Consider the following 15,883-nt stretch of genomic DNA (forward strand, 5'->3'; position numbering starts at 1 on the left):
GTTCGTTGTAGGGAGCAAGACATAAAGTTCGTTGTGTGAAGCGTTCGCTGTGCGAGGCGTTCGTTATGCGAGGCACCACTGCATGTGCAAAATCAAACTTTAAAGGCAACTATTGCATCACATAAGCAAAATAAAGCTTCAAGGCAAATTTTTCGGCATCTTCTATTTGAAAGAGAATTTTTTTTTTTTTTTAAATATATTTACCATACTTTTGAAGAAGGGGGATGATCCTTATCAGATGCAAAACGTAAAGAAGATGTTTAATTTTGGGATCTCAAAAGGTATTTAGGGCCGGATTCTCTAAACGGCACCATGGAGGGCAGCCGCCTTAAAAGCAGACAAAACCCTAAGGACTCCTTTTACAAAGTCGCGCAAGCGGGTTTAACACGCGTGACTTTTCATCACATGCTAACTCCCGCGCTGGCCGAAAAACTACCGCCTGCTCAAGAGGAGGCGGTAGCGGCTAGCGCGGCCGGCGGTTTAGCGTGCGCTGTTACGCGTGATAAACTGCTTGCTTTGTAAAAGGAGCCCTAAGATTGTGACAAATCCACTGCGAGCGCGACCTTTGCTCCGGGGTAAATGGAAAGACCGCTAAGACCCTGCGTAGAAGAGCTGACCAGGTCAGCACTACAAACCCCGAGTTTGCTGATTACTCTTCCAGTAGTGAGGAAGAACAGGAAAGGTACTGGTACAAAGCTTTGGATTCTCGCCCAGAAATAGCTAAGAAGAAAAAAAAAATAAAATAAAATTTAAATTGAATCAGGTTGGGCAGACTGGATGGACCATTCGGGTCTTTATCTGCCGTCATCTACTATGTTACTATGTTATGTAATGATGGCAGGCAGAAGACTTTCCACCAAAGTAGAGCTGCTTTAAAACCAGCCACAGTGATTATGCCTAAAATGCAGCCTGTTCCTTTAAGGCAGACAAAGTGGAGGCAGACACAGTGCAGAGAAGTTAGGAAGAGACACATATGCTGCTTCCCAGAGAGCCTAGCCGCCATCCCCCTTCCCAGGCTGAGGGTGTGTGGCTTTGATCGATTCAAAGAGAGACCGGTGAAACAGGAAAGGAGGCAGCCATCTGAAGAGCAGTGCCCTTCACCTCAACCAGAGCAGAGAGGAGGCAAAGACTGAGAAATGTTAAAGGAGGATGAATTGCCCCCTTTTCTAGCCGCTGTGTTACCAGAAGCAGTGGAAGCCATGGACACTTTAGAGCTACTGGTGGAGCCTGAAGTTTTTGCAGATGTTATGGACACAAATAGGATTACCAGATTTTACGCTAGTAAAATACAGACCCCTAGACCAGCCCCCAGGCTCGCTCAGTTCCACCCATCCCCACCCCATTATGCCCCAGTCCCGCCCTAGCCCTGTCCCAGTCCCATCCCCCACTGTCTGCTCTCGTTGAGCAGAGCATAGGGGATCACTGTTGGCCCCCATTAGTCACCAGTGCTACCTCTATCAGAGGGTCCATGAGGTACAGGCTTTACTTCACAGAATTTGATCTCTCAGCTCACCAAGTAGCTCGAGATGAGTTACAATAAAACAATCAAGCTATAAAATTTTTAAGTTACCATCAAGTTAATTAAATAAAACATCATCTTCTTATTCAGCTCTAGAAGAAACTTCTAAAAAAGCTTTTCGATAAAGCCAGGAGAATGGGTGTGGCGAGTGTTTGGCACTTAGGCCCGGTAGGCGTCGTACTGCCATCTAACCAATTGGGATGCACGTTAAAAAAAAAAATGCGGTAAATGGCGCCTACGTTGAAGGTGCCATTCGTGTACCTACAGAAGTACCTAGGCACGCCTAAGGATGCCTGAGGCTAGCGTGGCTTACGCCGGAAGTGGCCTTAGATATCCTTAGGTGACCCTAGGTGCTTCCCTTGGCGCAAGACAGGCGCCTTAAATGTAGGCCTGTAAAAACAGCTGCGATTCTATAAACTGTGCCAATGCATGATTGACTCGCGATCAGCGGCTATTCATGGGAAGCCACCGATACTAGCGCTGTGTATAGAATCCGGGCTTTAATGCGTTGAACTTACAACGTGTTAAGGGCCAGATTCTATATGTGGTGCATAAAAAAAAAAAAAAATCGATGCTATACAGGATGGCCCTTAACTTCAGAGGCATTTTATAGAATCACGCTATGTGCAGTTTATGGACTCACGCTAAGCGCCGGTATGTGTGATTAACACTTAAGCAGCACACCCATTTGGGCCAATAAAAACCATGCCTAAATCCCTGCGCCTATGTTGCATGCAGATCAAGCATATTCTATAGCAGCACACCCAACTATTAGCAATGGCCCAAGACCCACCCATAGCCACGCTTCCTTTTGAGATTTACGCACTAGGATTTACACGCACCACTTTATAGAATACGCTTAGAAATTTGTGCGCATAACTTCTAATTAGTGCCAATTAATACTAGTTATTGTTTAATTGCCAATTGTTGGTGCTGATTAGCTTAAGCGATTAAGTTTCACGCACAGATCACCAATATGCACCGATTTGCACATGCAACTTTGGTCGCAGTATACAGAATCCTACGGTGACTGAATAACACACGGTACGGGACCACTTTGCACTTCCTAAATAGCAGGCACTAAGGGTAAGGTTACCAGACATCTGGATTTCCCCGGACGGCTTTTCAAAACCAGACACTTTGTCCGGGTTTTGAAAAGCTTCCTGACAAAATCGCGGCGGGAAGGGGCACCACGCACGCGGGGACGCAACTTGGTGATGTCACACGCACATGTACGTGACATCATTGTGTCACATCCGCGCATGCGTGGGTGCCATCTGGGGGGTGGAACAGGGCATGACAGAGGCATGAGTGGGCGGTCCTGGGGGCGTGGCCATGGGTCCAAATTTTCCCTAAGGAAAATCTGGTAATCCTAACTAAGGGGGAACTCCTCAAGGGGGCGCTGTGTTAGAGCGCTTTAACAAATAGCACATGTTAAATACTAAAACTCCCTTAGGAATATAATGGGTATCTTAGTGGTTAGCACCTCTTGATAAATTTCCCCTAAGTGGTTCCGTTTTAGCTGCTCACTCAGTATCATGTGCAAATGGACATTTTAATGTGGGATCTGCAACTGAAATTCTTGGCATACCCTCTTCCAATAGCCGTCGCATTGCAATTGCTCTTCACGTGTTCATTTCTTGCATCAAAGTGCATTAACTGCAAAACCTATCGCACTTTAGTAAAAGGGCCCCATGGTGTTGACTTCTTACAGCATTGGAAAAGCCTTTTTCATGACTCCTAATGATTACAAAGTTGCAGAAAACAAGCTTGCATTCAGAAGGATTGCAGAAAAAGTGTCACTTAGAAACTCTCCATTCAAACCTGACGTGTGGATATATTTATAGCAAAAAGAAATGAAAAGCCGAACACCCAGCTTTCTTTCTTTATGGGAAAAATGAAGATAATGACCACTTCTGTGAACTGCTTCACTATAAATTCAGAAGGTTTGCAAGGCTTGGGTTATGCAGCTGAATTTTAAATCAACCCAAAAGCTAGGCAGACCAATTTTCTATGTTCTGTTTTACTCCTCTATAGGGACTCCTTTGGCAAATAAGAAAAAAAAAATGGCAGAGTATTTATAAAGTTACTTTTGCGAGAAAAACTAGGGTTTTTATCCCCTTAGTTCTATGCTCTGTGATTTCATCCACTTGAGGGCGCTCAATATGGATTGTTCTGCTTTGATGACCTTCTTGCCTCCAGGAAAGAAATTCCAGTACTGAAAAATGTTCCAGCTTAGCAAAATCATGCCTCCAGGCGTTTCTACATCCAAATTTCACTATAAGACCAGCTGCCAAAATCTGTACATGAGCTAATGAGCTAATTTTCTTAGCTAATCTTCTCCGTTGATTTTCTGTAATCAAAAGAATTTCTTCAGCAAAATAATACTTGCGCTTATACTAATGCCGTGCAGTGTATTTCAGCGTGCTCTGCTAAGAAAGGTCAGGTTTCTCAAACTGAAGAGAGCAAATTCAGCAATTATAAAAACACAGTGAAAACAAAAGTGTAATTATTGATACAAATAATGACTGCTATCCTCCTTGGAAACAAATTATTTGTTTGAGAAATACAATGCATTCTTCCAGCATGCAAAATAGATTTATTTTTAGCAGACAATAATGCTTAACACGTTTTCTATAAACTAAAGAGTCATGCAATACACACATTACAAAAGATTCCATTTCGATAACTCTGTCATCCCTCCCTGACATTGTCTTAATTAGCCTTGCTAAGCAGCCTGCTGAGGCATTTAGCATCATATAATTGTATGTACCACAAACCAGGATCACAACTCAAGTGTCAACGTATTGACTTTAAGTTAATCCAGACAGAGTCAATGACACCCAAACTCGATCACATGACTATTGATGCATTCACAATGAGAGCCACAATATTGCTTTCTGATTTTGTATATTCCTTGTATTAAAAGGATGGTGCAATATTTAATAATAATAATAACCGTTTATATACCGCAGGACTGTGAAGCTCTATGCGGTTTACAATGATTAAAAATAGTACAAATTGAGTGGAATTGACAAGTTAATGCTACTGAATCGTGGCTCTAGGGATCAGTTAAGTGGGAAAGATTGTACAAATCAGTTGCCAAAGTGTTTTTAGGTGTTTCCTAAATTCCCCGTAAGTATTAGCTAGCATAAGTCTTTGTTCCAGGTCTTTATCCCATAATGCTACTTGATATGAGAGAAGATTGGTGGTGACTTTTGATTTTACATCCTTTAACCGGTGGAGATACAAAATTCAAGTGTGAGCTTCTCTTATGTTTGTTGGTTGGGAAGGAGAAAAGATCAGTTATGTATTTAGGGGCTAAACCGAATTGTGCCTTAAAGCAGAAACATCCAAACTTAAACTTCACACGTGCCTCCATCGGCAACCAATGCAGGAGTCGGTAAGAAGGAGATATATGGTCAAACTTCTTCAACCCAAAAATCAGTCCGACCGCTGCATTTTGCACCAGTTGTAATCGTTGCAAGTTCTTCTGGGAAATTGCTAGATAGGCGATGTTACAGTAGTCAAGTTGGCTCAGTATAAGGGATTGAACTAGAATTCTGAATGATGAAGTATCAAAGTATGCTCTGATGGACCGAAGCTTCCAGAGAGTGAAGAAACCTTTTTTAACCAGAGAGTCCACCTGGTCTTTCATGGTTAGGCCCTGGCCCAGTATTATACCCAGACATAAGGGGACATATGGAGGGTTTTCTATTTTTTCCTGGATCTAGATCAAACATTTTTTTTTAGAAGACTACTAATGGACTCAGCTGTACAATTTCAATTGGAATTTGTGTAAAAATTAGGCTTACTATCATTATTCTGGAAGAAAGGCATCACCACGGCAATTACTGAGTACCCAACAACCCTTATGTGAAGAGAACCAAGCCCTTGGTTATGAAATCTTATGGGATCAGAGCCCAGGGATGGTATGTCTACAAAAATGGTCTAGCATTTTTCATTTCTGTAGAAGATGCAATAGCTGGTCGAACTGATGATGGCTCCTTGCAAAGTAGCCAGTATATCATTGTAAATGCAAAGACTATTGGCCTTATTTAACTAGGTAGGAGGTAGAAGTAGCCTCATGGTTAGCAGAGTAGACTAGGAACCTGGAGAATTGGGTTTGATTCCCATGGTGGTTCCTTGTGATCCTGGGCAATTTACTTAACCCTCCACTGCCCCAGGTACAAAGACTTAGGCCCCCTTTTACTAAGCCACGGTAGAGGTTTTTACCATGGCTTGGAGGGCTAAATGCTTTGACGCAGCTCCAACACTCATAAGAATTCTACGAGCGTCAGAGCATTTTGTGCTCTGGGCCATGGTAGAAACCTTGACAGCGGCTTAAAAGGGGGTTAGATTGTGAATCCATTAGGGTCAAAGTACCTACATAATAAATATAAACTATGACCCCTCCTCTCCTACCTGTTGAGTTGTGCTGCCCAAAGCTATACCTGGATTTTCAGCAGCATGTAACTGGTTAGTGCCAATGAAAATCTGGGTAGACTACTGTGGTGGAGTCTGGATACAGCCTCCTTTTGGAAAATCCGGACATCCCTGACCCACCCCTAGGCCCGTCCAGTTACTCCCACCCTGCCCTAATCCCACCCCCCACCCTAGCCCTTGCACTCAGTGTTGTTCAAAGTACAAATTTAAAAACGTTCTTATTTCAAGATGCATTTAACTGCTCTTGAACCATCTCATCTTCAAATCCACCAACCGCTTTTAAGAAGCGATCCCATTCCAAATGTTTCATCCTTTTCCCCTCCGTTTCCTTTCAACTCTTTTTTTTTCTTTTTTCTTTTTTTTAAATCTCTAATAATGTAACTTTACCCCTTTCCTCCTTTTTATCCTCACTTTCAAGTCCGTCTTGTCTATGTCCTCAATGTACACTTCCCTCCCTTTCTATAAACATTACTTTTAACAAGTATTGCTTTTATTTCTATTTTAGCATATTATTGTAAACCGGCTAGATACCCGTTGATGGTCGGTATATTAAAATTCAATAAACTTGAAACTTGAAACTTAAAAATAAAGGTAAATGCATATTTTGAGACGTAAGAAAAAGTTATAATGAAAAACAAATTAAAAATAATAATAATAATAACTTTATTTTTGTATACCACAATACCACAAACAGTTCAGAGCGGTTTACAATGCAAGAGACTGTACATACACAGCGAAGATACAATGCAAGGGAATGTAATATGCAGTTGAGAGCACTTTACAATGCATGGGACTGTACATATTCAGCATGGGTGTTTAAATAGCGAAGATACAATGCAGATTTACAATGTAAGTACTCAAGTAAAATTGAAAATGGCTAAAACAGAGCTACTCATCTTCCCGCCTAAGCCTACCTCTCTGCTTCCCTCGTTCTCCGTCTCTGTGGACAACACTCTCAACCTTCCGGTTTTGTCTGCTCATAAAAGTACCGTAAATACACAGAAACACTGAAACATGATGGCAGATAAAGGCCAAATGGCCCATCCAGTCTGCCCATCCGCAGTAACCATTATCTCTTCCTCTCCCTATTGGCTAAGACTCTTAACCCTTGCATTGTGATGTCATAAAACTTTCTGATTATAGAAACATGATGGCAGATAAAGGCCAAATGGCCCATCCAGTCTGCCCATCCGCAGTAACCATTATCTCTTTCTCTCTCCAAGAGATCCCATGTGCCTATCCCAGGCCCTCTTGAATTCAGACAGTCTCTGTCTCCACCACCTCTTCTGGGAGACTGTTCCACACATCTACCACCCTTTCTGTAAAAATGTATTTTTTTAGATTACTCCAGAGCCTATCACCTCTTCACTTCATCTTAATACAATGTCTGTTCACCAAGAACTACTAAAAGCTTCAGCTTTAGCTTCACTTTAAAGTGACCCAACTCATCTAACCAGTTCAAACCCAGGCAACTTCATTGTTCTTACAGGCTCTATTCACTGAACAGCAAAATTTAGAAACATAGAAAGATGACGGCAGAAAAGGGCCATAGTCTATCAAGTCTGCCCACTCTACTGACCCACCCCCCTATGTCTACTCTCCTAGAGATCCCACACCTAATGACCCAATTCCTTAACTCGACCCTCGTAGGGATCCCACATAGGCATCCCATTTATTCTTAAAATCTGGCACGCTGTTGGCCTCGATCACCTGTACTGGAAGCTCGTTCCAATGATCAATCACTCTTTCGGTGAAGAAATACTTCCTGGTGTCGCCATGAAATTTCCCGCCCCTGAGTTTGAGCGGATGCCCTCTTGTGGCCGAGGGTCCTTTGAGAAAGAAAATATCATCTTCCACCTCGACACGTCCAGTGATGTATTTAAATGTCTCAATCATGTCTCCCCTCTCCCTGCGTTCTTCGAGAGTGTAGAGCTGCAATTTGTTCAGTCTTGCTTCGTACGAGAGACCCTTGAGCCCCGAGACCATCCTGGTGGCCATCCGTTGAACCGACTCTACTCTTAGCACATCTTTATGGTAATGTGGCATCCAGAATTGCATACAGTATTCCAGATGAGGTCTAACCATGGTTCTGTACAATGGCATTCATTATGACTTCAGGCTTCCGGCTGACGAAACTTCTACAGATACAACCCATCATCTGCCTTGCCTTAGATGAAGCCTTCTCCACTTGATTGGCAGTTTTCATGTCTGCACTGATGATTACTCCTAAATCTCGTTCTGCTGAAGTCCTAGCTAAAGTCTCACCATTCAAGGTGTAAGTTCTGCATGGATTTCTGCCACCGAGGTGCATGACCTTACATTTCTTAGCGTTGAAGCCTAGCTGCCAGGTCGAGGACCAACGTTCCAATATAAGCAGGTCCTGCACCATACTATCCTGCAAATTGCATTCGCTTACTATATTACAAAGTTTGGCGTCATCAGCGAATAATGTTATTTTACCTTGAAGCCCTTGAGTCAGATCCCCTATGAATATGTTGAAAAGGAGCGGACCCAAGACTGAGCCCTGTGGTACTCCGCTGGTCACCTCCAATGTTTTAGAGAGGGTACCGTTAACCACCACCCTCTGATGTTTGCCACTCAGCCAATCATTGACCCATGCAGTTAGTCTCTCTCCTAACCCCATCAATTTCATCTTGCTCAACAGCCTGTGGTGTGGGACGCTATCAAAAGTTTTACTGAAGTCCAGGTATACGACGTCCAGGAACTCTCCCAAGTCCAGCTTTCTTGTTACCCAGTCAAAGAAGCTGATGAGATTGGATTGGTAGGACCTACCCCTGGTGAATCAATGTTGACTGGGATTCTCCTCGTTCAGGATTGTGTCTAATTTACGCTTAATTAGTGTTTCCATGAGTTTACACACTATCGATGTGAGACTCACCGGTCTGTAATTCACAGCCTCTTCCCTGCAACCCTTTTTGTGCAGAGGAACGACGTTAGCTGTTTTCCAGTCCAAGGGGACTCTCCCCGTACTTAGGGAGAGATTGAAGAGCATGGCTAATGGTTCCGTCAGGACATCACACAGCTCCCTGAGCACTCTGGGGTGCAGATTGACCGGTCCCATGGCTTTGTTCACCTTGAGTCTTATCAGTTCGCTGTAAACGTCGCCGGGTGTGAACCGAAATTCCGAAACGGGTCTTCCGCGCTTGGCTTTGCCTTCAACTGTGGACCATGCCCCGGTGCCTCGCAGGTGAAGACTGAGCAGAAGTAGTCTACATAACGTGATCATTTATTTTTTTCCTCAAAACGGGACAGGACCCCCCCTCCCCTTGATCCTTTCCTGGACCCGTTAAATATAGTGCAAAATATAGACAGCAGATATAAATTCTCAAAACTGGCGCATTTTGATCACTAAATTGAAAATAAAATCATTTTTCCTATCTTTGTTGTCTGATTTCATGAGTCTCTGGTTGCACTTCCTTCTGACTGTGCATCTTTTCTTTCTTTCATTTCTTTCTGTCTTTCCTTTTCTCTCCCTGCCCCTTTCTTTCTGTCTTTTTTTCTCTCTCCCACTCTGCCCCCTTTCTGTCTTTCTCTCTCCTGCCCCCCCTATTAGTCTTTTTTTCTCTTTCCCGGCACCCCCCCCAGCCAAGCCACCACCGCACTAATAGATCATCTTTGTGCAGTGACTGCACAAGCCTTTCCCCCTTCCCCCCGACGTCAATTCTGATGTTGGAAAGGAAGTTCCGGGCCAGCCAGGCTGGGGGGGGGAGGAAGGCTTGTGCAGTCGCTGCATGAAGTGATCTGTTAGTGCAGTTGTGGCTTGGAGAAATAGGCAGCGGCGGCCTGTTTTTAGCTCATCTATTTAGTCCCGCCCCTTCTTAAAATGGGACATTTCGGCATCCTGAAGCTGTTCGTGGGGACAATGGGACAGGCGAGCTAAAAATGGGAAGGTCCCGTTTAAAATGGGACGTATGGTCACATTATCTCTGCAGCTCAAGAGTGATCAAATTTAAAGTGCAGACCAGTCCCTTGCCCCGGATTGCATCCACAACCCCTTCACTGTGGCCCTCACAAGCAACTAGGCAGCCGTGGCGCTTAAGACAAGCTGCTGGCATTGGGACCTTCTCGCTGTGAGTCCCGCCTGCTTTGTTTCAACTTCCTGTTTCCACTTAGGCGAGACTTGCAGAAGAAAGGCCCCAATGCCGGCAGCCTGTCTTAATCACCGCAGCTGCTGAATCGCCAAAAAGGGCCGCAGGAAAGGAGTTGTGGGTGCAGGTGGAAGGGAGAAAGCCAGATGTGAAGGCTTCCGGAAGAGAAAGGATTTCCGGAACACGATACTGATACTGGCCGGGATGATTTATTTTGCAGGCAGCTACCGCCACCGCTGTGCCCCCCAAAACGGCAAAAAACGGACTAAAGAAGGCAATTAAAAAAGCCTCTCAAATGCCTAAGGGAGCCCTCAAAAAGAGGACAGGTCCGTGGAAACCCGGACATCTAGTAACCCTATTTATAGAATATGGACCTGTATCAATGCTAAACTAGTATTCTGCAAGGAGCAGGTTTTCCTGGTGCCCGAGTGCCAGTTACTGAATCTGGCCCTCTGTGTATGAGGCAGTCAGCCATTTCACTTGGATGCAAAGAAGACCCAAAGGTTGAGTACAGAGTTTTCTAATGCTGGAGTTTTATTTAACGTAAACTCTGAGGAGGAGCAAAGGGTTAGCTTGTTCTTCTGCTGTCAGCACTAGTGAGGATTTAATGCTTTTTTTCGTCTCTTTACCAGCAAACAGGACCAATAATTTTTTTTGGCTTCCTGTAGGAGAAGAAGCTGAAGGGGACAGTGTGTTACTGGAACAAAAGCATGCTGGACTGTTGACAAAAACTGTGTATCAGCACTTTGACTTGCACAAACTGGAATCTATTCTGTATTTCATCGTATTTCTCCATGTATAGGCCGCGGCCTATACATGGGTTTTACAAACTGATGCAGTGGGTACGCCTCCCTTTATGGGACGGCCTATCTAAAGAAATCATAGATAAGCCGCCCCATTAGTAGATCAGTCGCAGCGCTAGTGGAGTCCCCCGTACCTTCTAAAATTACTGTAGCTCCCTTGCTGGACGGCTGCCTCCTCCAATGTCGTGGCCAGCGGTGCAGGGCAGGACCGATCTTTTCAGCATTCAGCCTGGCCCACGCTCCTTCCTCAATGCCTGCTGTCAGTTCTTGCAAGTCCTGCGATGGCATGCATTGAGGAAGCAGCGCAAAGCAGCTCCTGATTGATGAGGCCCGACTTTAGTACAGGAAAAGGTGGTCGGAGCATACAGCGAGTGATTTCCTTCACTCTCCGGTGCTCTGGCCGCCCTCTCCTGTCTCCCCTGCCTAAAAACCGTATTCGCAGTTTTTCAAAATTCGCGGGGGTTCCTGGAACGTAACCCCCGCGAATTTCGGGGGAGTACTGTAGCGTTTCCTGTGGCCTATACAAAGGATCAGTCTATACAAAGGGGTGGCCTATACATGGGGAAATACAGTAATAGTATTGCAAAACCACATGTACTGAATTGCATTCCACGATTTTGTTGTCTGCCAAAATATACAGTAGCTAACCGACAAGAAAGTCCCACTTCCATCCCATCTTCCCCCCAAAAGAAATTCCCCACAAGAATACAGCCTACCACCCGATTCCAACATCTCATCAGACCACACCATCCAACCCTCCCCCCGCAATCTCCCATCGGAAGCAGAGGCGGGCCATCGGAGGTAGAGGGTGGCCATCTGAAGCAGCGGGGGGCCATCGGAGGTAGAGGTTGGCCATCTGAAGCAGAGGGGGGCCATCGGATGAGGAGGGGGCCATCGGAGGTAGAGGGGGCCATTGGATGAGGAGGGGGCCATCGGAAGCAGAGGGGGGCCATCGGAGATAGAGGGTGGCCATCTGAAGCAGCAGGGGGTCATCTGAAGCGAGCAGCTACCCCAGGAGCCCGGTCCTTACCTGGTGGTCTAGCGGTGATACGGGGCAGGAGCGATCTTCCTACACTTCTGAGCTGTGTTGTGAGTTCCTGTGGTCTCACGAGACTACAACAGGGAGTTAGGCAGAGGTAGAGGGACTCCCATTGCCTTACAACGCTGTTTCTAAAATCTGGCCCACAATATTTAGCACTTTGTATAGAATTTGGGGGCTAATGCTATTTAAAACCACTCAGTTGTGAGAATCAATGCATCTGCCAATATTCGCCCACTTTTTGTGATATCTGGTCCTTGTGGTTTGCCCAAGGCTTCTGTTTCAATGCATGTGAGATTAAAATTACATTGAAGTCTACAAAAATCTTTTGATCACATCAATAAATGACTGCATTCAAGTTTTTTTCTAGGCGAAAGTCACAGTGTGTCAACGCCTTGACTTACCTCTTTCTGTATCGTAGAGATATACAAACTTTTGCCAGTCATAATCACTCAGAAGACTAAGGATGGCTCCTTTTAATGCTGGTCGCATTTGGATGACAAACTGTACATCTGCATCGGTCGGGAAGCTTGGTGTGATGAAAGACGTGTGCAGAGCTCCACAAAATGACGTCAGTGTGTTCATTGACATTTGGTCATAGAATCCAAAGATGGCATAAACTCCTCTGGAAAACTGTGAACAGACTAAAAACAGAACTGGAGTCAGTATAAAATGAAGCTCAAGTACTCCGACATTACACATATGGGCCCCTATTAACTACACTGCGATGGGAAGGGGTAAAACGCGGACCTTACGGACCTGACGGACCTCGCGGATCTAAACCCGTACGGCCTTAAAAAGCTGAGGTCCGTGTTGGTCCGTGTCGCTTGTAGTTTCTGTCGCTGACAGACCTTGATGAGATTTTTGCACTGACGGATCCGTCTCAGCATAGGGAGGGAAAAGTGTTAGGATCCGTCAGCGCTAAAAATCTCTTCGAGGTCTGTCAGAGCCAGAGACTCGTGCTGGAGTTTGGAGACTTCTTTTCCACAACACACGTCCAAAACCTATGTCCCCGCTCTCTTGGCTTCTGCTTTGCTACTCCAGCACGAGTCTCTGGCTCTGACAGACCTCGAAGAGATTTTTAGCGCTGACGGATCCTAACACTTTTCCCTCCCTATGCTGAGACGGATCCGTCAGCGCTAAAATCTCATCAAGGTCTGTCAGCGACAGACAGTACAAGCTGCACGGACACGGACCGACACAGACATCAGCTTTTTAAGGCCGTACGGGTTTAGATCCGCGAGGTCCGTCAGGTCCGTGAGGTCCGCGTTTTACCCCTTCCCCACTGCGATGAGGTTCTGAAATTATTGCGCAATAATCGCCAAATCATTTTCATATGTTGGCCTGAGTCGGTGGACTTCCCCGCCTTATATCTTTAAAAATGATCAGCGAGCATGCCATTTTCCATAAACACGATGACATATGGCTTTTGAAGTGGCCTTTCCTTCATGATAATGAAAGGAATCCATTATTAAATCCATTTTATGTTTTTTTCAGGTGTTTTATTACAGAAATTTGATATTATGCTGTTACGACAGTCATTTTAGAAGCCCTGTTCACATTTTAGACTTCAGAATCCGGCATTTAGATGTGTGTATTGCATAAATGTCCAAATCCCAGTTTAGAAGCCAAAATACACACATCCAAGAAATGGCAAGAGAGCATGGTCTGGACATGTTTTGGATGGGGCGGCTTAACCTATGGACCGGGTTAGGCTGTGGCCCAGGGCGAAGTCACTGGCTCAAAATTAAGCTACCATGCAGCTTGAACACTTACCACTCCCTCTTTTGACACTGCTGCCCAGTCCTGGTAGGGTTATGGATACCAGACGTTTGGAAAACCTAGACTGTCTGGGTGCCCAGATGGACTTTCCAAAACCTGGTAGATTGTCCAGGTTTTGGAAAGCCTCGACCTCCGGCCGTGTCTGGAGGACCTCATATTCCAGAGCTCATATTGTGATGTCATAATGCCTCATTCCACCAATGCCTAAGGGCCAACCTCATTGGTGATGTCACAATGGCTTCATTGTTCTTTACTTGGCTCACTTTTGATATTGCATTGGAGGAGAATGTAGCGTAGTGGTAAGATCTACAGCCTCAGCAATCTGAAATTGTGGGTTCAAGCCCCATGCTGCTCCCTGTGACCCTGGACAAGTCACTTAATCCTCCACTATCCCAGGCACATTAAATACATTGTGAGCCCACTGGGACAGATAGGGAAAAATGCTTGAATTACCTGTATGTAAACCGCTTTGAGTGTGGTTGTAAAACTACAAAACGGTGGTATACAAGTCCCAATCCCTTTCCCTGATGTCATAATGCCCCATTCCACCAATAAAAGCCAACCTCATCAGTGATGTCACAATGGCTTTATTGTTCTACATTTGGCTCACTTCTGATATTGCATTGGAGGAGAGTGTGGCGCAGTGGTTAGTTAGAGCTCCAGCCTCCACACCCTGAGGTTGTGGACCCAAACCCCGCACTTCTCTATGTGTCTCTGGGCAAGTCACTTAATCCTCCACTGTCCCAGGTACATTAGATAGATTGTGAGCCCACCAGGATGAAATATCTGAATATAAACTGCTTTGAGTGTGTTTGTATAACTACAAAAAGGGGGTATACAAGTCTCAATCCTTTCTTTGTATAACTGATGTTCAAAAGCACCCTGGACTTTTTTTTTTTGCCAGATTCTTAATTTTTAGAACCTTCAGGGTAGAGTCTTAGAGGATGTGTACAGAAGGTTTCGGTGTACAATGTTTTTCTGCTTGAAATTACAGTACACTGATGTACTGTTAAATCTTTTGGCTATTTTGCATGCCTTTGGCCCTCCTGCTGCTTGTCTGTTCCTGACAGTTTCTATTCAAAGAATAAATATAGGACATCTTTCCTGATGCCCTCGAAGACGAAAGGAGGAATGATTGAGACATTTAAATAGCTCTAAGTTAAAAAGAGTCAGGAGACAGGTCTCTTTCAATTGAAAGCAAGCTGGAATGAGGGCATAGACTAAAAAGTCATCTAAGGAAATACAGTGGAATCTTGGTTTACGAGCAAAATTTGTTCCAGAAGCATGCTCGTAAACCAAAGTACTCGTATATCAAAGCGAGTTTCCCCATAGGAATTAAGGGAAACTCGCTTGATACGTTCCCACCCACCCCCGAGGCCAGCGGCGCTACTGTAGCTTACTCCCCCCCCCACCCCGACGCTACTGGTGCTGCCCTCCGGATAGAACGAGAACTAGAAGGCCTTGAGCATGCTCAAGGCCCAGCACAAGGAAGAGAGCAGATCTTCGGGTACTGGCACCAGCATGTCCTGTGCATTGGTGCTGGTGCCGGTGCCAGATGGGGGTAAGACAATGTGTTTGGGTGGGTGGGTGGGTGCGTGGGGGATGCCAGATCGCGCCGGGAGCGGGGGGGGGGGAGTGGGGTGCCGGATAGCGGGGGGGGGGGGGGGGAGGAGGAGGAACAGGTGCTCGTAAATCGAGTCAAGCTTGGTTTCCGAGGCGCCGATTTTGCAAAACACTTGCAAACCGGTGCACTCGTAAACCGAGGTTTGACTGTACTTCTGTATAGAATCGGTGATGGATATGTGGAACAGCCTCCTGGTGGAGGTGGTAGAGACAAGGACAGTACCTGAATGTAAGAAAGCGTTGGGACACGCATGTGGGAGGAAGAGAAAGCAGATGATACGGATAGGCAGTGTTAGGGCCTTAATGCGCAAAATAGCGCGTGCTAAATTGCCACGCGCGCTAGGCCTTAACACCAGCATTGAGCTGGCATTATTCTAGAAGCATAGCGTGTGGTTTAGCACGCGGTAATTTTGTGCGTGCGTTAAAAACGCTAGCACACCTTAGTGAAATGATCCCATAGGCTTTATTTGCTGTCATTTTCTATACATTTCCCGCCCATTGTCTATGTTTATGAAGATAAGATTATTTAAGTTGGTGTAGATGTATTATGCTATAGGAAGGG

General features: G+C 45.2%; 1 protein-coding gene across 1 annotated transcript in view; it reads right to left on the minus strand.

Annotated features, from left to right (window-relative positions):
- GRIA3 (glutamate ionotropic receptor AMPA type subunit 3) overlaps nt 1-15,883 on the minus strand; it is a 430,530-nt gene that overhangs the window by 319,044 nt on the left and 95,603 nt on the right. The window contains exon 3 of the mRNA XM_033945127.1: nt 12,321-12,560. Within this exon, the coding sequence (XP_033801018.1) occupies nt 12,321-12,560 (240 nt within the window). The remainder of the gene's footprint in view (nt 1-12,320; nt 12,561-15,883) is intronic.

The sequence above is a fragment of the Geotrypetes seraphini genome, chromosome 5, assembly GCF_902459505.1.
Source record: "Geotrypetes seraphini chromosome 5, aGeoSer1.1, whole genome shotgun sequence".
NCBI lineage: Eukaryota > Metazoa > Chordata > Amphibia > Gymnophiona > Dermophiidae > Geotrypetes > Geotrypetes seraphini.